Raw genomic sequence first — 21,832 nt, 5'->3', positions numbered from 1 at the left:
AATCCTCCAGTGTGTTAAGGTCTCTAAATCCTAGCCCTACCCTCCAGCGCGTTCACGACTCCCCCCAGCTTGGTCATCCGAGGTCAGCATCTCATGGCAGCAGGCCTGTTCGGACCCCTGCCCTGCCCAGGCTCAGCCCACGACTCCAGCACCAGCCCAGCCTGGCCAGCAGAGCTGGAAGCTGGACTCTTAGGGGATGAACAGGGGTCGCTGATCCGCGTCACTGGGTGACACAAACGCTGCCCGTTGTCCCGCATTGGGCAGGGGCCTGATCCCGAGACAGCGGGCGGCATGCTCCCCATGTCCCCGGGGAATCTCCGCGGCACGTCTCGACACAGGGAAAGCAACGGTCCCCTGCTGATAGAGATGTGCCCCAGAGCTTGCGCCAGGCGTCTCTGCAAGCAGCAAACCCCGGCTCTGCCCCAGGGCACGTCTCTAGAGGAGGGGAAAGCCACACAGGCGCTCCTGGGGCTTGAGGGGCCTGATTCTGCATGGGGGTTCCCAAAGCACACAGAATTGGGCCCCTCAAGCCCTGGGAGCGCCAGCCCCGCACAGCTGGAAGGCTCAGGCTGCCCACGCTCCTGCATCATAAGGAAAACATCTGTTTGCTGCAGTAAAACAGCAAGAGAAACCACTACTGCATTTGCCACGGCCACAGCTCTGGGGCATTTGTAGGGCAACAAGGGGCACGGCCAAGTTTGCTTGGCCTTTGTGCTGCCATCACCATTTTTATGGAGGCACAAAGATGCCGTCTGTTTCCACCCCAAGACGCAGGGGAAGGCACTGCCATGGCCTTGGGGCAGCCGTCCGGGGAGCTCCTAGCACCAGGAGATGCTTGCACCTGGCCGGGCCCCCGAAGCTCACAGCTAGCGCAACCCCTGCCTGCGGCAGGATCAGCCCCATCCAGAGCACCTCGGACACGGCCTTGTCCGACCTGTTGCTAACACTACATGACAGCCCTGTGCACAGCTACAAGACCCACTGCCCCAGACGCCAACAGCCCCTGAATTTGTCCTGGGTCAAGCAGGGGGACGAGGGCTGGCAATGCCCCACTGCGACAGGGGTGTTAAATGCTGAGGTCCAGAAGCCTCTGGGTTTGCTAAGTGTAGGGATTTCAAATGGATGCTCCAAAATACTGCAAGAGCCTTGTCAGACGTTGCACTTAGCACGCACTAACTGCACTTACAGCCAAGCTTTCAAGCAGCAAAACACAAGCTGGCTACAACACAAACAATGCGTGCTAAGTGTAACGTGCAACAAGACCATCACAAAACGCCAGCTCTGCATTAGGCGGCAAGGCCTTACCGTGGCCACGCTCAGCCCGGGATCCCAGCGCCAGGGCGGCAGCCGGGCCAGCAAGGGAGGTTCCCGCTGCCCCGGGCTGGCCGGCTCCAGCGGACAGCTGACGCCAGCCAACAGCCCGTCTCTCCCGAACCTCTAGTCACACCAGTGTCCCACGTTTCCGGCCCGCCTGCCTTGTTCTTCCCTTCCCGCTTGATCTCTCTCTTCCCGGGGGTTTCCTTCTAGCTGCCCAGAGCCAAGCGCTCACTGCCAATCTCCTCGCCACGGCGTGCCCACCTCTCCTCCGGCACCCCCTATCCTGGGCTCGCCGTGCTCCCTCCTGCCAGCACCAGCTTACGTCTGTCCACTTACGTCGCGCTTCCCGAAAAGAGCGCCAAGCTTGCACGCGACAATGTCTACCCCCATGTCGCTTGCTGCAATCGCAGCCCACGTCCGAGTCCCTGCACCGTCGCCAGGGAAGCAGATGTGGCCGCTCCAGCTCTCGCTACCCGCAGGCATCACAAAGGTCTGCACCGCCACATGCACCGCTCTGGCTCTGACCCGGGGCGGGGGACTGACAGCGCCTTTGGGCAGCATCCACGTGCATGGCGCAGCCCCTCGCGCCCTCCTGGTTAGCGATTAGCACCGTGCAGAACCGGCGTGGGACAAGGGGCACGCATGAAAGCCTGGCTCCCTCGCAGCTCCCAGAACGGGACTGCAATGGCCATCGCCAGGGACAGGAGCGCTCCTAGCCGGACCCGAGCTGTCCGACAGCTCAGTCGATGGAGCACCGGGATGGGCTCGACCTACGCCAGCGGTTACCGAACAGGGGAGAGATCTGGGGGTCGCTGTGAACAATTAAAATGTCGGCTCCAACAGCAAACCCAATGGTAGGGACAATGCAGGAGGGAACTGCAAACAAAGCGGAAGGAATCACGATGCCCTTTTATACATCCACACCTTGAATACAGTGCCCAGATCTGGCCCCTGCGCCTCAGAAAGGAGAGCGAGAAGGTGCAGAGAAGGGCAACAAGAATGCTGAGTGCTAGCGAGGGGCTTCCCTAGGAGGAGAGACTAACGAGGCCAGGCCTGGCCAGGGTAGGAAAGAGGTGCTGGAGAGGGGACGGAGAAGGTTTGCAACACGCTCTACGGAGAAGAGAAAGGCACCCGGGATTTGTCTTCCCCAGCAAGCACAAGGGGTCAGAACATGGGACGAGCGGGCAGTAAGTCTAGCACCGACAAGGAAGATCTTAGTCACCGGCGTGGCATTAAAGGGTGGACTCACGGCACCAGACGTGGTTGGAGCCAAGAGCTCATCCAGGTTCACAAGGGCTTGGAGGAAAGGGGCATCGGTGGCTCTGGGGCAGGGCGTGAGGGGCATGGGCTCTGCATAGACCTGCCTAGAGCTGAAATGATGGAGGATGCAAGTGGGAGAGGAGCAGGGGAAAACCCGCTCAGACCCTGACGCTCTCCCTTCAGCCTCCGCTTCCTGCCCTGTGGGACACGGGGGACAGCACGACAGACCTGCGTCTGACCCAGCACGTGGCTGCAGTGATGCTCTGCTGTGAAACAGAGACAAGCCCCTGACACGCAGCCGAGGAGCAGCACGCAGAGAACACGCGTGTCAGTGCAGCCAGGCGCAGGTCCCGAGTGCGAGGTGAAGGATGCACCTCGGCGGCCCTGGCCAAGAGCGCCATGGCGTGACGGCAGACAAGCCGCTGAGCAGAGGAAATGCATGGTGTCACGGGGAACCGTGCGCAGGAGCGGAGAAGGCACCGTGCCCAGTGAGACCTCCTTCAGACAGGCCCCTCCAGCCCGGGCGGGCGAGCTCAGCTAGCACAGGAGTCACTGGATAGGCTCCAAGTTGCACCCTAGGTCGACCTCTACGACCTCTGCCCCAGGCCAGGACCCATCCCAATCCGCAGGAATGACCCCCGCCCGAGCCCCATGCAAGGAACTGACCCCTTTTCCAGCGGGCAGGGGTGTAGCCCCCAGCACAGGGCCGGGGGTCCCGGGACAGCCACGGCTGCAGGCAACACCGGCCGGCGCAGCTCGTACTCACCACTTTGAGCTCCGGCACCGAGCGGCTCAGGGTCCACTCCTGGCTGTTCACAAATGAATCTGCAGAGACAGAAAAGCAGCGGTCAGGCCCGGGCAGAGGAGATGAGGACTCAGGATCCCGCCCGCCCACCCTGCAGAGAGGGGTGGGCTCCCGGCAAGGCTGTGTGAAGAGCTCGGCCGCACCGGGACCCCACAGGGGTGATGCACTGTGGCCCCCGGCGCACCCCCACCCCCAGGCCACACTGGCCGAGGAAGCCAAATCCTGGGAGGAGCTGCCCCGTGGGGCCAAAGACAGCGGTGGCGATGGGAGCAAGGGCAGACGTGTCCTTAGCCGTGGGGCTGGCAGGGAGCTCCAGGGGTCACATCTAGTCCAGCCCTGGCCTGAACCGGACTAGCCCTGTCCAAACCCAGTGCCAGCAGGAGCACTGGCGCAGCCCAGTGCCCATCCCCGGGCTGCACTGCAGCAGCACCAGTGCAATGCGCAGGCCAGGGCTGCAGCAGAGGGTGGGGGCACAGCTGGAGCAGCTGCATGCAAGCAGGGCGGGGATGGCGGGTGCCCACGTGGGGGGATAGCTGCACTGGTCTCGGGTCCCTCGGGGGCTCACAACGGCTCCTTCCCACTACCCACCCGCCCCTGCTGCCCACGCAGACCCCTCCCTTCTCCACCTCCTCCACTGAGCTCCCCGCCCCTGCCCTGGTCGCAACCCTGGCTGCCTCCCCCCAGCAGGCAACAGCGCCCACGGCCCTGGGCACCCGGAGCCAGGTCCCAGCCCCGGCAGCGCCCCGGCTCTGGCACCAGAGGCTCCGGTTTTTCCCGATGTCAGCATCATCCCGTGGCACCACCCAGACTGGTCGGGCGAGTCGAGTGGCTGCCGGGCTCGGCTCCCCCGGCACGCCACAGTGCCAGCCAGCGCTCCAAGCAGCGCCGCGGTCGGGCGCGGGGGCAAGGCCCAGCCTGGCGCACCGCGCCGCTCTGTACCACACCTCCATCCCGCCGTACGGGCAAAGGGCCAACCCAGCTGGCAGTTCATTGCCACGGCCACCCCTGCACTCAGCTAACACGCACCCCACTTGGAGCAGGAGTCCCTGCAATCGACCCTACATCGACCACATGTGCCCAGGCTGCCGGGACTAGAAGAGCCAAGGACCGTGGCATGGCGTGCCTGCCGGGGGATTGCCGCCTGCCCGAGGGACCACTGCTGGCCCCGCACCACAGCATGGTGCACGCCTGTCTGCACCCACGTGGACCGCGCTGCTCCTCTGCCTCCAGCTGGGGCTGACCGGGAGCACAGGCAGCGCAGGGCAAGGAACGGCGTCCTTCACGGCGGGGCAGGGGACTAGTCCTATGCCTGGAGGTGCTGGCCCTGGTCACATCCACCCTGCTGGGACACCCATGCTGGACGTGGCAGCAGGCCCACAGGTGCAGCCACACCTGAGGACACCCCCTCCATTGCCTCTGGGATGGGGAAGGGCCATCTCCATTGTACCCCAGCTCTGTCCGTCCGCCTGTCCGTCCAGACCAGAGGGGCTCTGGGATCGTCGGGCCTGAGCTCCCGTCTCCCACACGCTGCCCGGCGTCCAGGACCCAGCTCCGCTCTGCAGCAGAGCAAGGATCCTTCCCAAAACCCCTCCATGCTCAAATGACGCCACCGCGATGGCAATGCCCTGCGCCAACCCCCGCAATGGCGAGTCACCTGTACCACCCAAACTTTGCCCCTTGCCCCTTGCCTGGGCTTGCCAGACCTCGCTGCTGGACTGCACTCAGGCACCTTGGCCTCCTTTGGAAAGTGAGACAGACGAGACGGAGCTGCCCGCGGGACGATGGGAGAGCCCAGCAGACCCGTGCCGACACGACACTGGCACCGTGAGCGTGGAAGAAGCCAGGACGGGCCGCCTGGACATGGAGCTGGAATCGGTGCCGCCCTTGCTGGGGTCGCGAGCCGGCTCCTCGGGTGCTGTGAGCTCCTGCCGGGGTGGCTGCACTCTCCCCTGCGCCCCGAAAGGAAAGGGGGGACGGAAGAGCCGTGCTCCTGTCACGGGCTGCTGAAACAGCCCCAGCCAGGCACCCTGCCCGCGCTCGGCTCCGCGCAACCCTGCAGACCAGACACCGCGATCGGCCCCTATCCCCCCACCGACGCTGACCAGCCTCCAGCGGGAGAGGAGCCTGCATCCGAGTCCCCCCGTCCCGCCTGCGCTCATCCTGCTCCAGCCCCTCAAAGCCAGACTCGCCGTCAAAGGGAACAGGGGAGCCCAAAACCCACGCGCCGGGCACGGCTGCACCCGTTCTTGCTGCTCAGCATCGTCCCTGCTCCGGCGATCGGCATCTCCTCGCGGTGAGAGCGAGCACGGAGGAAGCCCATGGAGCTGGGCCCCAGATGCCAAGACCAGTTGCTCCAGCCCCCAAAGCAGAGGACCATGGAAAATCCCAGAGCCACGGGGTCACATCCAGTCCTGCCCCAGCTGAGGCAGGATCAGCCCCACTCAAACCAGCTCAGATAAACCCCTTGTCCAACCTCGGAGCAACACAACAGTGGCCCCTGACGCAGCCCCAGGCATTGCCCCTGCCCTTGCCCCGGGATGCAGGGGGGCTGCAGCCACCAACGTCCTGCTGCTGCCGGGGGGTCGTGGGCGCTGCAGAGACCCCAGGCCCAGGCCGTGCCCCCGCTGCAGAGACACGGCCAGCACATGTGAACGTACGAGGATACCGCTGCATCTCCCATGGCACTGCTGACCGAGGCTGCATGCACCCAGGCGGGGTAAGGGGTGGGAAGGCAACAAGGTTGACATGCCCTCGACGCCTGCCCTTTCCATGGGATGCTGCCAAGCCCCTCTCAAAGAGCCCCATGCCAGGGGCGTCTGGGCTCCTGCCATGGACAGATGCACCTAATCATTAACAAAGCCGCTCTCCGAGTCGCTGCAGGACTTGCATGAACATTGAACCTCCGGGCGCTGAAATCCCAGCCCTGAAACCTGGCCAGAGGCTGTGCAAACATGCCCCGTGGCCCTGCCGGCTGCCCAGCCCAGCTCCCAGCACCCACGGCCGGGGCAGCACGGCTCCGACAGGCACCAGCAACCCCAGCCCTGGGCTGCCCGGGTGCAGCTGCGGGCACCTCCCAGGCTAGGGGAGGGCCAGGGAAGCTGGAGGGGGAGAGGCGGGAGTCCCAGCTCGGAGCCAGCCCAGCGCAGGGATCGAGGTGACCAGGAGCCCCTCCACCAAACCGTGCCCTGCTCAGCCTGGCCTCCCCACAGCGAGCGGCTTGTGCTTCTGTGGCAAGGCGAGGGCTGGTGTCCCACCAGTGCTGCGTGGCCAAGGCGAAAGCCCCATTGGGGCAAGGGTGGAGGGGGCGACAGGCCTCCTCCAGTAGTTTCTGCTGCCCCTTCATAGATTCATAGATGTTAGGGTCAGAAGGGACCTCAATAGATCATCGAGTCCGACCCCCTGCATAGGCAGGAAAGAGTGCTGGGTCTAGATGACCCCAGCTAGATGCTTATCTAACCTCCTCTTGAAGACCCCCAGGGTAGGGGAGAGCACCACCTCCCTTGGGAGCCCGTTCCAGACCTTGGCCACTCGAACCGTGAAGAAGTTCTTCCTAATGTCCAGTCTAAATCTGCTCTCTGCTAGCTTGTGGCCATTGTTTCTTGTAACCCCCGGGGGCGCCTTGGTGAATAAATCCTCACCAATTCCCTTCTGTGCCCCTGTGATGAACTTATAGGCGGCCACAAGGTCGCCTCTCAACCTTCTCTTGTGGAGGCTGAAAAGATCCAGTTTCTCTAGTCTCTCCTCGTAGGGCTTGGTCTGCAGGCCCTTAACCATACGAGTTGCCCTTCTCTGGACCCTCTCCAGGTTATCCGCATCCTTCTTGAAGTGCGGCGCCCAGAATTGCACGCAGTACTCCAACTGCGGTCTGACCAGCGCCCGATAGAGGGGAAGTATCACCTCCTTGGACCTATTCGTCATGCATCTGCTGATGCACAATAAAGTGCCGTTAGCTTTTCTGATGGCTTCGTCACACTGCCGACTCATGTTCATCTTGGAGTCCACTAGGACTCCGAGATCCCTTTCCACCTCTGTGCCACCCAGCAGGCCATTCCCTAGGCTGTAGGTGTGCTGGACATTTCTCCTCCCTAGGTGCAGCACTTTGCATTTCTCCTTGTTGAACTGCATCCTGTTGTTTTCTGCCCACTTGTCCAACCTGGCCAGGTCTGCTTGCAGCTGTTCCCTGCCTTCCCGCTCCCTCCAGTCCTGTCAGACCCAGTCCTTAGTGGATGCAGCAGAGCAACCCCCCCATTACTGAGCAGTGTTCAAATGCCCCCCCGATGCAGCCGGACACCCACCCACGCCTGCACCACGCTTCCCACGAGCAGGAGGCCTGCGCTCCCAGGCCAAAGCTGGTGCCCCAGAGCCAGGCTGCGCATCCTGGGACCCTGCGCAGGACCGTGCCCATCTGGGAACGCAAGCACCGGGATCCCGGTGCCCGTGGGGGAGCACGGCAGGGAGGGGGTCAGTCCCCAAGGAACCTGACCCCTGCCTGGCAGGACAGGCTGGCGGCTGGGGCCCTCGCAGCCCAGCCAGCTCCACGCACGCTGCTACAGGAGCCTCGGGGAGCGTGGGGCAGGACACCAACACCGCGAGCCCGGGAGGGACGGCTGCAAGCACCCAGTTGGAGCTGGCGGCACGGCCCACAGCCTCACTGAGCGCTGCCCGCGTGCAGCCCCGGGCTGCTGGTCTGGAGAGACACCCGAACCCGGTACACCAGCACACAGCCGCTAGCACGCATCAGCTAGCAACCCTGCCTTCCCCGCTAGTACACGCCTACTGGTACACACCTGCTTCCTCCTAGCACACACCTGCTTCCCTTGCTATACACACACCTGCTAGTACACAACAGCTAGTACATCCTGGTTCCCCAGCTAGCATATACCTGCTGGTACAAACCAGCTAGTATCCCCAGCTAGCGCACACCAGTGAGCACACACCCGCTGGTCACCCTGCGCCCCAGGGAGCTGGCGCAGCCTCCCCTCTGGCACGGCGTCGTGCCGTACGGGTGCAGCCACGCTCCCTGCTGCAGACACGCTCTGCACAGTAAGAGGGACGGAGGAGCAGCCAAGCAAGGCATGGCACGGCACGCTGCCCCCCGCCCCCCTTGCAACCTGCCCTGGGCTAGGGCGGGTAACGCATGTCCAACCCCTCCAAAAGCATCGCGGGTGCTGAGGGCTTCTGGCCCACGGGTCTGACACGGGGCAGCAGGGACGGTCAGACCAGTGCTCCAACGGGACGAGTTTGGAGCGGCCTCCCACTTAGCCGCTCGCTGGCAGGGGTCCTCCACCCACTTCAAACCCTGGCCACAGTCACGAGGCGCAGCTCCCCTGGCACGGTCGGGAAGCCAAGGCCCAGCCAGCGCCTGGCCTGGCTGCGACGGGGCCAGCAGTTACCGATGCTCAGCGCTCCAGGGACGAGGGCCTGCGCCCGCTGCAGAGCCAGGCAAAGCGGCATGCACTATGCCAGTCTGGCCCGGGAGGGTAGGTGCTGCCCGATGCCCAGCCAGGAGCATCAGACCTGCGCCTCGGCTGCGGCCCGCGGCCCAGCGCTCCGGAGGAAAGCAAAGCAGCCCCGAGGCCGGCAGCCTTCCCTCCCGGACCGGCCACCTGCAGAACCTGAGCACAAGACAGGGCCTGGTCCCACCACGGCCACCGCGAGGCATCGGGTATGAGGCCGGAAATCTCCTCATCCCCATCCCAGAGGCATCCGCAGCCGAGGTTTTCCAGCCCAAACAGCTCTTCTCCCCGTGGACACCCTGTGAAGAGTGATACCAGCCCCTCGCCGTCCCCATCCTCCTGAACTGAGCCAGCCCTTCCCCACCAGCACAGCCCTTTCCGAATTCACTCTGCGTTAAGCCCATCTGCTTCATGCGCTGATGCCCAGACTCATGCACACGGTGCCAACGCTCCTGCTGCACCGACCCCGCGGGGTCCCGGCTGGAGGGTCTGGCCCCCGCGCTCACGCTCAGCCCCACGCTGCACTGGGACAGGAAGGGATTTCCCCCCCGCTCACACTGGTGCGAACTGGGGGGTTTGCCTTCTTCTGCAGCGCCGGCTCTCTGGAGCATCTATTAACACCCTTTTATAGAAGCAGGACACTGGCTGCCGCGGCCCCCCTGCTTTCCCTGAATCCGGGTCAGGTGCAAGGCCTGCGGCTGTGTCAGGATGGACGGCAGTTTTGCTCAGAGCTCGGACACGGAGTTTGTCCGAGCTGGTTTAGTCGGGGCTGATCCTACCTCAGGCAGGGGTTGGACTGGATGTGACCCCGCAGCTCCCTCCAGCCCCGCGGCTCTACGAGGCCCCGACAGGACCGGTGGCTCCCATGCACACCCTGCCAGATGCGCGAGGCTATAACAGGAGTCAGACCAGCACAGGACGTAGCGTGCACACTCAGCGCACAGCTCTAAGACCTCGGGGGATGCCAGGGTCCTCCCCACCCTGCAAAGGCAGGGTCCAGGCCCCCAAGGGCCCTGGGCTCAGCAGCACCCCATCGCAGGGGACACGGGCTGTGGAACAGGAGCAGCCAAGAGGGTTTTGCTTTGGCAACTGTGCTCCTGGCCCCCCTGTGCCAGCGCCCTGCTGCAGCCCACCAGACATCCTTGCAAAAGGGCACCCCAGCCTGACCCTGGCTCGAGCTGCCCCGGGGTCACCACCCCCCCAAATGTGGGCCCCGCAGCAGCTTCGGCCCCTTCCCCTCCAGCCGGGCGGGTGGAGGACGCCGCCATCCCGAGCTCCCGGCGCCAGCGGCCCCGAGCTCCCTGCTGCGAGAGCGCGCTGCCGGCAAGCAGCGACAGGTCCTGCCGCGAGGGAAGGGGCCAAGCCCTCCTCGGCGCGCAACACACCCACATTCCTGAGCCATGAACGCGGCTTCCCCGCGGCCTGGGAACCTCCTGCTGCGGCCACAAGTCCCTTCGCCCTGGCCGTGGCAGCTGGGCCAGACCCTCGCAGCACCCGGCGCCCGGCCCCATCCCAGCCAGCGCCCCGGGCCCATGGGCAGCTCCGCTCCGAGCCCCGCAGCCCAGGGGGCGAGCGGTCTCCTCCGGTGCGATGCGCCCCTCTGCACGACCCCAGGAGGAGCGGGGTGGGAGCTGGGGGGCACCACGCTGTGGGCATCACTCGGCAAAGCACTTTGGGCACGGCCCCCTCTGCCCTTTGGCTGCTCTCCCAATGGCCCAGACACTGCCCTCACGTCACCATGCAGGCCCTGGCATCAGCGATGCTGCCAGGGCCCGGGACCAACACCCAGCGTGGCCCCTCGCATGTCCGTGGCCGGGCGGCTCCCTGCACGGGGCCTGGCTGGGCGGCACCCTGCACCCGGTGCATGCCCATGGGCGCGCCACCTCGGTGAGGTGCAGGGAGCTGCCCTGCCCTGCCCGGGAGAGCAGGATGGGGCCCTAGGCCCAGCCGTGCCTGGGGGTTGTGGGGCTGTGGCTGCCGCCCCAGGGAGCAGGAAGGCACCCCTGCAGATCACCCACGGCTGGAGCCTGCTGCTGTTCATTCAGCACCAGCCCCGCAGCCTCCCTCTCCGGACCACATCCAGACCACGAAAACTGCAGGGCACGGTGCTCGGGCCCTTCCTGGGAACAGCCAGAAAGTGCCTCCCCCAGCACCCAGGGTGGCCAGGCACCCCAGCACCCCGCCCCGGGCAGAGACGGCCCCGTGGCCGTCCCCCCACCCCACTTACCCAGGGCTCGCAGCGCGCTGCTCCCGAGCAGACAGGGCTCGGCCCCTCTCTGGGGGTCCCGGGGGCCGGCGTCGCCGTCGCTGCCTCGCTCCCGCCTGCGGAAGCGGCTGGTGAGGAGTCTCCAGAAGCCGCCGGGCTGGCTGGCCCCCGGGGGCCGCGAGCCACCGGGCCGGGGCAGGTCAGGGTAGAGCAGGTCACGCTTGCTGGGGCAGGTGTGCAGGGAGCTGGCGTCGCCCTCGCTGCGCGTGCGGAGGCGCGGGGGCCGCGGCAAGGCGCCCGACTCTGAGCGCCGCAGTCCGTGGCCCCGGCGCAGCCGGAAGCTGAAGCTCTTGCGCAGCGACCCGAAGCTGCGGTGGGGGCTCGGGCTGCTCTGGCCCCCGCCGCCCCCGAAGAGGTTCCAGCGCCGGCTGCTCCACAGCGAGCCGCCCCGCAGGAAGCCGGTGCCCTCGGCCGGGGGCGTCGGGGGCGGCAGGGTCATGCTGGCGGGGCGCGGGCAAGGCCCCCCGGCCGGCCCTGGGGACAGCAGCGGTGCGGCACCTGCGCCCCCCTCGTCGCCGTCGCCGTCCCTGTCCTCGGGCCGCCGGCGCGGTGAGCGCAGCCGGAAGAAGTCCAGCAGGCTGCCGCGGGATCTGGCGGGGGCCGGCAGGGCCAGGGGGCTGGGGCCCAGGCCATTGCCCACGGAGCACAGGCTCTTGGGCCTCCTCCTCTGCTGCTGGGCGGCGCGGAGGGCTGCCTGGACGGCGGGGACGCCCTGCAGGTCCAGCGACTCGCAGACGCTCACGGCCCGCCGGGGGCCTCGGCCGGCCCCGCTCCATCGCCAGCCCTCGGCCATCTCAGCGCCGCGGCCCCATGCCCCCGGCGACCCAGCCCGGCCCGGCAGGACGGGGCAGGGACGCAGGCAGGCGCTGGGGCTGGCGGCTGCACCTCCTCCCGGAGCCGCCTCTCCCAGCGGACTTGCAAGCCCAGACGGGCTCCAGCGCAGCACAAACTCCGGGGCTGGATCCCGCCCCGGAACAGGAGCCAAGGCCCCCGGGCCGGCGCCGGGACCTGCCGGGGTGGGCAGGAGGCCAAGGCCAAGGCCCACAGCTCGGAGGGCGGTGGCGTGAAAGGAGCCGGGCACGGGCCTGTCGCTCCGTCGGCCACGGGGCAGAGCCACGGCCAAGGCGCCGGGGGCACCGGTGCCACACAGCTGGGAGGGCTGCACGGCACGTGGGAGCTCCTGCCCTTCTCTGCCCCGGTGCCCCGTGCCCCCGGGAGCAGCCCCCAGACCCCCACGCCTTGAGTCCCCGTGGCCCGGTGCAGCAGCACCCCCTGCTGGACCGTGGCAGCTGTGGCTGGGGAGGAGCAGGTGTGTGTATGGCGGGGGGGGGGGAGGCAGGGCGATGCCCCCGTCCAGCTCCCCTGGCACTCGCCCAGGAGGGACCGGCTGCGCTGGCACACCTCCACGTCCCTGCACCCATTCCCCAGACTTGACCTTGGCCGCGGCGAGGCAGCTAGGCTGGAGCAGACGCCCTCACGTGGGGACAACCCCCACAGTCTGCGGGAGCCGGCTCCAGCAGCTGACCCCCATGGGGAGCGCCGGGTGCCCCCCTCCAGCCCTGCACCCCTGGGAGTCACTGCCCCGAAGCATCATCTCCCTCTTCTCTGCTGAGCCGAACACACCGAGCCCGGGGTCTCCGGCCACGGCACGACAGAGCGTTCAGCCTCACCCCAGTGCCCATCACCGCACGACCCTCCCTCGTGCCCCCCACGTGCAGCCCTGCACTCCTTCCCCCACCCAGGGGGTCTGGGCGGCACAGAGGGGCAGGGGCACGTCCTGCCCCGGCAGCGCCCAGCTCCGCGGTGAAGCACGGCGGCCCCAACTCACCAGGCCACCCCGGCTGGCCGGGCCCCAGAGGCTGGGGCAGGCCAGGGGCTCGCGAGGAGTGCTTGGGCTCCTCCAGGAGCTGCAGGGGGGCACTGGGTAGAGACAGGTACCCGCTGCAGGATCAGGACCCGGATCAGGACCCTCGCATCCCCCGTGATGGCCACCAGGTGGCAGCAGAGCCCCTCTGCAGAGAGAAGGGGGGGGGGTGAAGGTCCGGGTACCCAGGATGGGGTGGGGGGAGGAGGGGGGGCGTTCACAGGTTTTAAGCCCAGAAAGGGCTGTCCCGACCACCCCAACCCAGGCGACGAGCCCCGGCCGTGACTGCTGCCCCAGGCCTGGCTCCTGCAGCAGAACGTCCGCAGGCTGGAGATGCCCGGGCGGGGGGCAGCAGGATGGCCACCTCCCTCGCGGCAGCCCCAGGGGCTGCCCCCACACTGTGCCCCGCGCTGGGCTGCATGTTGAGCATCCCTGGCTCTCACCAAGCACGGCGCGCTGCCCCACGTCCCGGCACTGATCCGCACACATCCAGCACTTCCCAGCCCAGCATCGCACCCAGGGCTCGTGGCTCACTGCCCCCGCCACGGCCCCGTGTGCCCTCCTGCACGCTGCCCAGAGGGGTCCGGGATGTGGAGGCTGCAGAGCTGTGCACCCCTGCCCGGACCGGGGAGCACGGCCCCGCAGCGCAGCTCCCCATGCAACCCCACAGCAGACCCCGAGGGACGGGGGACCGCACTGCTGACACCCACAAGGCTCCTGGAGCCGCATGCAGGGCCCGCGGGGGCTCCTCTGGGCTGCAGGCTCGCTCCCCTCCTTCCCCCGTCCCCTTCTCTCCTCATGCCCCGGCACTGCCCATGGGATGCCACAGGGTCCTTCTGGGGAGGGGACCCCAGTAGCACGACCCCCCCATGTCTCCTTTTGCAGCCAGCACAGGGGCCCAAGCGGTACCCCTTCCCCAAGGGTCCTCTCCCCTGCCCCCCAAAACCACAGGGATCCCAGGGCTGTGGGAGTCCGGCCACGGCCTGAGGCAGGATCAGCCCTGTCCAAACCCACCCACACAAACCCCGTATCCAACACGACACAGTCACCCCGACACAGCCCAGGCATCACCCCCGGCCCCCGGGAAAGCAGGGGGGCCGTGGCCCCAACATCCTGCTGCTGCAAAAGGGGTTCATGGATGCTTCAGAGACCCCGAGCCAGGCCGTGCCCCTACTGCAGAGAGGCAAACCCCCCAGTTGGGACCAGTCTGAGCAGGGGGGAGATCCCTTCCTGCTGCAGTGCAGCGTGGGGCTGAGCCTGAGCACAGGGACAAGACCCCCCAGCCAGGACCCCACGGGGCCGGTGCCAGCAGGAGCATTGGCCCAGCCCAGCCCCAGCCCCGGCTGCAGCAGCACCAGCATCTCAGGGGGAGGTGGAAACAAAAAGACAAAAAACATTTCTGACATGTACCATCAAGAGGGGAAAAAAATCCTTCCTGGCCCCATGCGGTAACGGGCAAAGCCCAGAAGCCTGGGAGACACCCCCAGGAGAACGCAGGCACCGCTGCACCTAGAGCATCTCTTGAGCAGCGCCTGTCCAACCTCTCCGGTGATGGGGGGTCCCCCCTTCCCTAGCGTCGGCCCCACAGCCTCCTTGCTCAGACAGGGAGGATGTTCTTCCCGAGACCCTGTCTGCACTTCCTGCTGCCCCTCTTGCTCTCGCTTTCCAGCACACGCAAGGTTTGACCTCCCCATCCTCGCACAGAAGCTGCCTTGTTCCCTGCAGATTCCTGCCCTCCATGCCCCTGCCTGCGCAGCACCGTCTTGCACCTCCTGCAGCCGCAGCATCCCCAGCACCTGCCTCTTGTACCGAATCTCAGACAAGGAGGGCTGGAAGGGACCTCGGGCGGTCACATCTAGTCCAACCCCCTGCTCAGAGCAGGACCAGCCCCACCTACATCATCCCAGACGAGGCTTTTTCTGCTTAGCTCTTAAACACCTCCAAAGATGGAGAGTTCACAACCTTTCTGGGTAACCTGTCCCAGTGCTTTAGCACCCTCCTCGTGAGAAAGTTTTCCTAACATCCAACCTCAACTTCCCTTGCTGCAGCTTGAGCCCATTGCTCCTTGTCCTGTATCTGCCCCCACTGAGAACAGCCCAGCTCTGTCCTCTTTGCACCCCTCTGCGGGGAGGTGAAGGCTGCTATTCAATCCCCCTCGGTCTTCCCTTCTGCAGACTCAATCAGCCCATTTCCTCAGCCTCTCCTCACCAGTCCTGTCCCCCAGCCCCACAACCATTTTTACTGCCCTCCACTGGACTCTCTCCAATGTGTCCACATCCTTTCTGTTGTGGGGGGCCGACAGCTGGACACAGGATTCCAGATGTGGCCTCCCCAGTGCTGAATAGAGGGGAGGAATCACTGCCCTCCATCTGCTGGCACCGCTCCTACCAATGCAGCCCAGGATACCAGTGGCCTTCTTGGCACCAAGGGCACACTGCTGGCTCCTGTCCATCTTCTTGTCACGTCACCCCCACCAGGCCCTTTTCTGCAGAGCTGCTGATTAGCCAGCTGGCCCCCAAACTGCACCGGCGCATGGGATTGTTTCCTCCGCAGAGCAGGACTCTGCACTTGTCCTTGTTGAACCTCATGAGATGTCTTTTGGCCCAATCCTCCAATTTGTCGAGGTCTCTCTGAATCCTAGCCCGACCCTCCAGCGTATCTACTGCTCCCCGCAGCTCGGCGTCATCTGGGAACTTGCAGAGGGTGCACTGCATCCCATCTTCCAGGTCGCTGATGGAGACATTGAACAAAATCGGCCCCGGGACCAACCCCTAGGGCATCCGCTTGATACCAGCTGCCAACTGGGCATTGAATGGTTTTGGTATGCAGGCAGTAGAAGGAAAACAAATGGGAGTGTGGGACCCCTGCTCAACACCTCGAGGCAGCTGGTAACCGACATCCAGGAAAAAACTGAACTCCTGAATGCCCACTTTGCTTCGGTATTTCACCGGACCAAGGGGAAAGTCAAGCGAGATAAGGCTCATAGCGGGACATGTCAGGAGTGACAGGCTCCCCACCGTGGATGCTGAGCGGGTGCAATACCAACTAGAAAAGCTAGACATTTATAAGTCACCCGGACCGGATGGACTCCATCCAAGAGTGCTGAAGGAGCTGGCTGAGGTCATTGCGGGACCTCTGGCAAAGATCTTCTAGAATTCATGGCGCTCACAGGAGATCCCTGAAGACTGGAAGAGGGCCAACATTGTGCCCATCTTCAAGAAGGGGAACAGGGAGGACCCGGGAAACGATAGGCCAGTCAGACTAACCTCCATGCCAGGGACAATCCCGGAAAAGCTTTAAAAAAATATATGTGCGATACCTTCGCAGAAGGTAAGATCCTGAATGACAGCCAGCACGGCTTTGTCATGGATAGGTCTTGTCTTACCGATCTCATCTCCTTCTACGACCACATCTCTCACCACCTGGACACAGGAGACGAGGTAGACGTTATATACCTCGACTTCCAAAAGGCTTTTGATCTAGTGTCCCACGCTATTCTTGTGGAAAACCAGGAAGATTGTGGGCTCAGCTGTTCGACGGTTCAGTGGATGAGAAACTGGCTCCAGGGTAGGACTCGGAGAGTCCTCATGAACGGATCCGTGTCGTCCTCGTGCGAAGTGGTGTCCTTCAGGGGTCTGTACAGGCTCGGTGGTGACAGCTTGACTTGCACCTCGGCCAAAAGGGACCTCGGGGTAGTGACCACTGCATGAACATGAGCCGTCAGTGCGATGCGGTGGTCAGCAGGGCAGACAACACGCTGGCATGCATCAACCCATGCATCTCGTGTAAAACTAAGGCAGCAATACTCCTGCTGTACTCAGCACCGGTGAGACCGCAGCTGGAGGACTGCGTCCAGTTCTGGACACCGCACTTCAACAAGGACGTGGAAAAACTTGAGCGGGTCCCGAGAAGAGCCACACGTATGATCAGGGACATGCAAGGCAGCCCTACGAGGAGAGGCCGAGGGAGCTGGGCCTCTTTAGGCTACAGAAGAGCAGGCTGAGAGGGGACGTGGTAGCGACTTACCGCTACATCCGAGGAGTGCATCAGGAGCTCGGTGAACACCTGTGCACTAGGGCACTCTGGGGAAGACCGAGACCAATGGGTACAAACCCCTGGGAGGCCATTTCAGGCTTAATACCAGGAAAAACTCCTTCATAGTCGAGGTGTCCAGACTGGAATAAACTCCCTGCAGAGGTGGTGCGGTCACCTACCCCGGGGGTTTTCAAGAGGAGACTGGACAGTCACCGCGCTGGGGCCACCTAACCCCAGCTGTCTTCCTGCCTAGAGCAGGGGGGCTGGACCGATGATCTGCAAGGTCCCATCCAGCCCCGACAACGTGTGAATCTATGAATAATAGCCTCTGAGTCCGATGCTCCAGCCAGTTTTCTGTGCACCTTACAGGCCATTCATCCAGCCCGTGCTTCCTTAGCTTGCCTGCGTGAATGCTGTGGGAGCCCGTATCAAAGCCTTGCTCAAGTCAAGATGTACCACATCTGCTTGTCTCCCTCCATCCAGAGCCAGTCACCTCGACAAAGAAGGCATCAGGTCGGTCCGGCTTGACTTGCCCTCGGTGGATCCATGCTGACTGCTCCTAACCACCTTCTTCTCCTTCAAGTGCTTACAGATGGATCCCTTGACGATCTGCGCCATGATTTTTCCAGGGACTGAGGTGAGCCTGATGGGTCTGTAGTTCCCTGGATCCTCCTTCTTCCCTTTCTAAAATACGGGCCCTATGCTTGCCCTTTTCCAATGGTCCGGGACCTCTCCTGATCGTCATGAGTTTTCAAAGATGATGGCCAATGGCTCTGCAATCACATCAATCAACTCCTCCAGCCCCTTTGGATGCATCCCATCCGGCTCCATGGACTTGCACACGTCCAGCTTTTCTAAGCAGTCCCTAACCTGTCCTTTCACCACTGTGGGTTGCTCCCCTCCTCCCCAAACTGTGCGGCCCCGTGCAGTCGTCTGGGAGCTGCCCTTGCCTGTGAAGAACGAGGCAGAAAAGGCAGTGAGCACTTCAGCCCTTTCTGCATCCTCCGTCATGTTCAGTAAGGGACCCACTTTCCCTGATCCTCTTGCTACCGACATACTTGAAGAAACCCTTCTCTCCTCTCTGCCCGCACTCGGGCCACGGCTGTGCCTCAGCAGCTGCCACTGCCTGTCTGGTCTCGACCAGGACTGCCCACCCGAGTCCAATGCACCCGGGGCGGCCACAACCGGGCTGGTGGCTTCAGTGTCACCGCCGACCCCTCGCTGCACCGACACACGCCCGCCCTTCCCTGCACGCCCCTGGCAGGTGGCCCCAAGCACCAGGCCCACCTGGGACGTGGGTCAAGGCGTGGACACCTGCCTCTGCTCCCCCAGCGGTGCCAGGCCCGGTGCTCACTGGGGCCTCCGTGCTCCCTCCGAACGTCCCACAGCGAAAACACTCGCTGCTGCAGCCTCCGTCCGTCACGGACCGGCGGGGCTGGCAGGGAGCTCCGGGGGTCCCACCTAATGCAAACCCGGCCTGAGGCAGGATCAGCCCCGTCCAAACCGGCCCAGACAAACCTTCTGTCCAACCTCGGACCAGTCTGAGCCTTGCGTATCGGCGCCCTGTCCAGGCACCCCGAAACGACCTGCCTCTGGCAGCAGCGCCGCACCGCCGTGGGCTGCCTCGACAGCGCGTGGCAATGGTTTCCAGGGGCTGACGGTGCTATCGCGGCCGTCCACCTCGCAGAGGAACAGGAGGCAGCTGAACACATCCAGGACGACACAGACGCTGCTCCTGATGTGCAACAAGGCAGCCGCTGGCAGCACTCTCGTGCCAAGAGAAGCAGCTCGAGTCTGCCCGGGCCTGGGTGCAGGCGTCGTGACCGAGGAGGTGCTATAGCAGGAGGTGTCCCGAGAACAAGGCACGGCCGGGATCAAAAGCCAGGTTTGGAGACGGTCACCCCTGCCAAACGCCTGGGTGCTGCTCCTCACCCTTCAACGCACCCATCGCTTGGTGCCATCAGTCTGCGGGTGCTGGGTCGGCGGCTGTAGGGTTTTATTCGCACAGCGTGTGTGCAGCACCGAGCACCGTGGGCTCCTGCTCCTGGGGAAAGCCTTGGGGTTCTAGCGTGGGAAACAGCAGGGCATGGCCCCTTATCCTGATGGGGGCCCAGGCGGTAATCCTGACCCCAGCAGGCTGGGCAACCAGGCCCATGACCCAGTCAGCCTCGCACCAGCATGTAAGCGTGCCGTGCCGTTATTACCGACAGGCATTTGACAGGAACCGATGAAGCCCCGAGGGCTGGGCTGAGCTGAGCTGAGCACCGCCCAGAACCGCTTTGGGAGCCTCCATCCCCAACTGGCCCCGGAGATGAGGACCAGGGCCGAGGCCGGGGCAGGGGGGCTGCCCCAGCGCTGCATGCTGCAGCTCCCCATCTCTGCCCGGCGGCAGGGACGAAGGCTGCGGCACCGTTGGCTGCACGTGCAAGGGACACCCAGGGGGACCAGTCACCGTGCTCAGGATGCGGCCGGCCTCCGAGACCACCGCTCAGCACCGCGCCAGCAGCCCTGGGCTCGGAGGACCTCCGCAGACAGCTGGGGGCAAAGCAGTGCAGGTGTGGGCCCTGTACACCCGCAGCGGGGAGGCTGGAGCCCGAGGCGCAGGGTCCGGCTGTGGCCCCGCTGCCCGTTTCCCAGCCCCGCGAGGGCAGGGGACGGCTGGGCCAGGTCCAGGGAGAGGGGTCCTGAGGAAGCTGCGAGTCCTACCGACCCCCAGGACAGGATCGTGCTCCTGCTCCAGATGACAGCTGTGGCCGTGGCCGGGGACCATCCGGGAGCAGGGTCAGACAGAGGCGTGGGCTGCCGGGAACACAGCTCCCGCCCAGGAGGATTGCAGCCCGATACGGTGGCAGGCAGCAGCTGCTAATCCCCGAACGCTGCGGCTGCGGAGCCAGGCCGGCCGTGCCAGGAGCCTGCTGGGGGGAGCTGCCGCCCCCTCCGCGCGCCGCGAGACCAGCTCCAGCCGGCTCCGCCGCGCGCTGCGAATACCAATGAGGCCCTGCACAAATTGGGAGCATCCGGGGGCCTGCGGGCTCTGCGGGGGGGCCGAGCCGCAGCCCCCACCGTCCCACGTCACAGCCTCGCAAGGGCCCGGTGCAGGGGGTGGCGGGAGACAACTGCGGCCCTGCAATGGGACGCATTAGGACCCCAGGCTCTGCCTGGGGCTGCCCCCACTGCAGCCACGTTAACCTCTCACCTTGGTCACCTCCTCGCACCCTTGACCCGTTGGCATCTGCCACCCTCTGCCCCCCGGCCCCCGAGAGCGCCGGTACCAAGGGGACACGCGGCCCGCGCCACGGAGCCGCCTGGCCACACCTGGCCACTGCAGCCTGCCCCGTGGCCCATGCACTGGGGACAATGCAGGGGGGTGCCTGGCAGCCGGACAGCACGGCAGCCACGGCCCCCGCACACTCACGGCCCCCGGGGGTCCCGGGAGCCAGCACTGCAGCCCCAGAGCCCCCGGCCGGCTGCACCGTGCTCAGCTCCCCAAGACGAGCGCCGTGCTTCAGGCACCAAGCGGTTAACGAGAAGCAAGCAGACGATGCGACGCGCAAGCACTTGGCTCCAGCGCCTTCCTCCCACGCGCCCCCCGCACGCCCCCGGCTCAGCCCCTGCCTGCGTCCACGCCACGCTGCTGACGGGGAAATTATCACCCTCCTCTCCCTGGGACCGGAGCAAGCTGTCTCCTTCCCACACACATGAGGTCACCCCCCGTCACTCCATGCCACCCCCGGGCCCAGGAGAGCCCACGGGGGCCAGTCCCACGCAGGCGCCGGTGCGGAGCCAGACGCAGCCCCTGGTCGCAAGCCCCCGCCGGTCCCGAGCTGCTGACGGTGCCGTTCGCTGCGCTCGCTGCAACATCAGGCTCTGGCTGCCGTGCTCATTAACGCTCTCCCCGCACTTCTAGACGCAGCATCACGTCAAACCCGGCGTCCTGGCCAGAGCCCAGCGTCTCCCCTCCCGAGCCACCAGCCCGGGTGCCAAGGGGAGGCTGGCTGGGCGCCGGGCAGGGGGGAGCGAGGTGCTCTGCTGCAGACATTTCTCAGGCTCCTGGCTTTGCCGGGTGCCACACGGGGCCAAGAAGGAATTGTTTTCCCCTCCTGCTGTTCCATATATCAGAGGTTTTTCACCTTCCTCCATGGTGTTGGCTGCAGCCGAGGCTGGGGATGGGGACTGGGCCATGCCAGGGTTGGGGGCAGTTTTGCTCAGAGGTGGGACAGGGGGTTTGTCTGGGCTGGTTTGGACAGGACTGGTCCTGCCTCAGGCAGGGCTTGGACTGGATGTGACCGCGCGGCTCTGCATCTCCTCCGCTGCACGGACCCCGGGGCGATAAGCAGGGGCCAGCCCTGACCAGGGCAGGAGGCAGAGGCTCACCGAGCTCTGCAACGCACAGCGCGGAGGACCCCCCCCCGCACCCCGGCCCTGCCTCTGCACACAGGACCCCTGCCCAGACCCCCGGCTCAGCCCCGCAGGACGGCAGAGCGGGGCCAGGAAAGCTGGGACAAGCAGACAAGGGAAAGGGCAAGAGGCCCCACAGTCTCCCACGTTTCCCCGTCTGGCTGATGGAGCGCGTGGCCAGGGCCAGGAGGAGGTTAGCCAGGGCTCTGTGGCACAGCAGGCCGGCCAGACTGGTCAGACCTAGCCGGGCATTTCTTACCGTCTCACAAAGGGACTTGCCCGAGGCCACACGGGCAGCCTGTGTCGGAGCAGGGGCCGGACCCGAGTACCATGAGCTGCAGGAACACCTCGGACATCCCGACCGCGGGAGCCGCATGACCTGATAGTGTGAGGGCCTCCGAGACAGCAGCTCTTCTCCAGGGACCCCCGTG

At 65.3% G+C, this 21,832-nt stretch overlaps 1 protein-coding gene across 6 annotated transcripts in view; it reads right to left on the bottom strand.

Annotated features, from left to right (window-relative positions):
- Positions 1–21,832, bottom strand: part of AGAP3 (ArfGAP with GTPase domain, ankyrin repeat and PH domain 3) — a 108,895-nt gene that overhangs the window by 58,875 nt on the left and 28,188 nt on the right. For 3 of the 6 annotated variants that reach the window (XM_059729303.1, XM_059729302.1, XM_059729305.1), the window contains exon 2: positions 3,344–3,402. In XM_059729303.1, the coding sequence (XP_059585286.1) occupies positions 3,344–3,402 (59 nt within the window). Of the gene's footprint in view, positions 1–3,343; positions 3,403–11,065; positions 11,990–21,832 lie in introns of those variants that run through there. The other 3 variants (XM_059729300.1, XM_059729301.1, XM_059729299.1) reach the window with 3 other exon arrangements.

This window comes from Alligator mississippiensis, chromosome 5 (assembly GCF_030867095.1).
Source record: "Alligator mississippiensis isolate rAllMis1 chromosome 5, rAllMis1, whole genome shotgun sequence".
Taxonomy (NCBI): Eukaryota; Metazoa; Chordata; order Crocodylia; family Alligatoridae; genus Alligator; species Alligator mississippiensis.
This window is presented reverse-complemented; position numbering and strand designations above follow the sequence as displayed.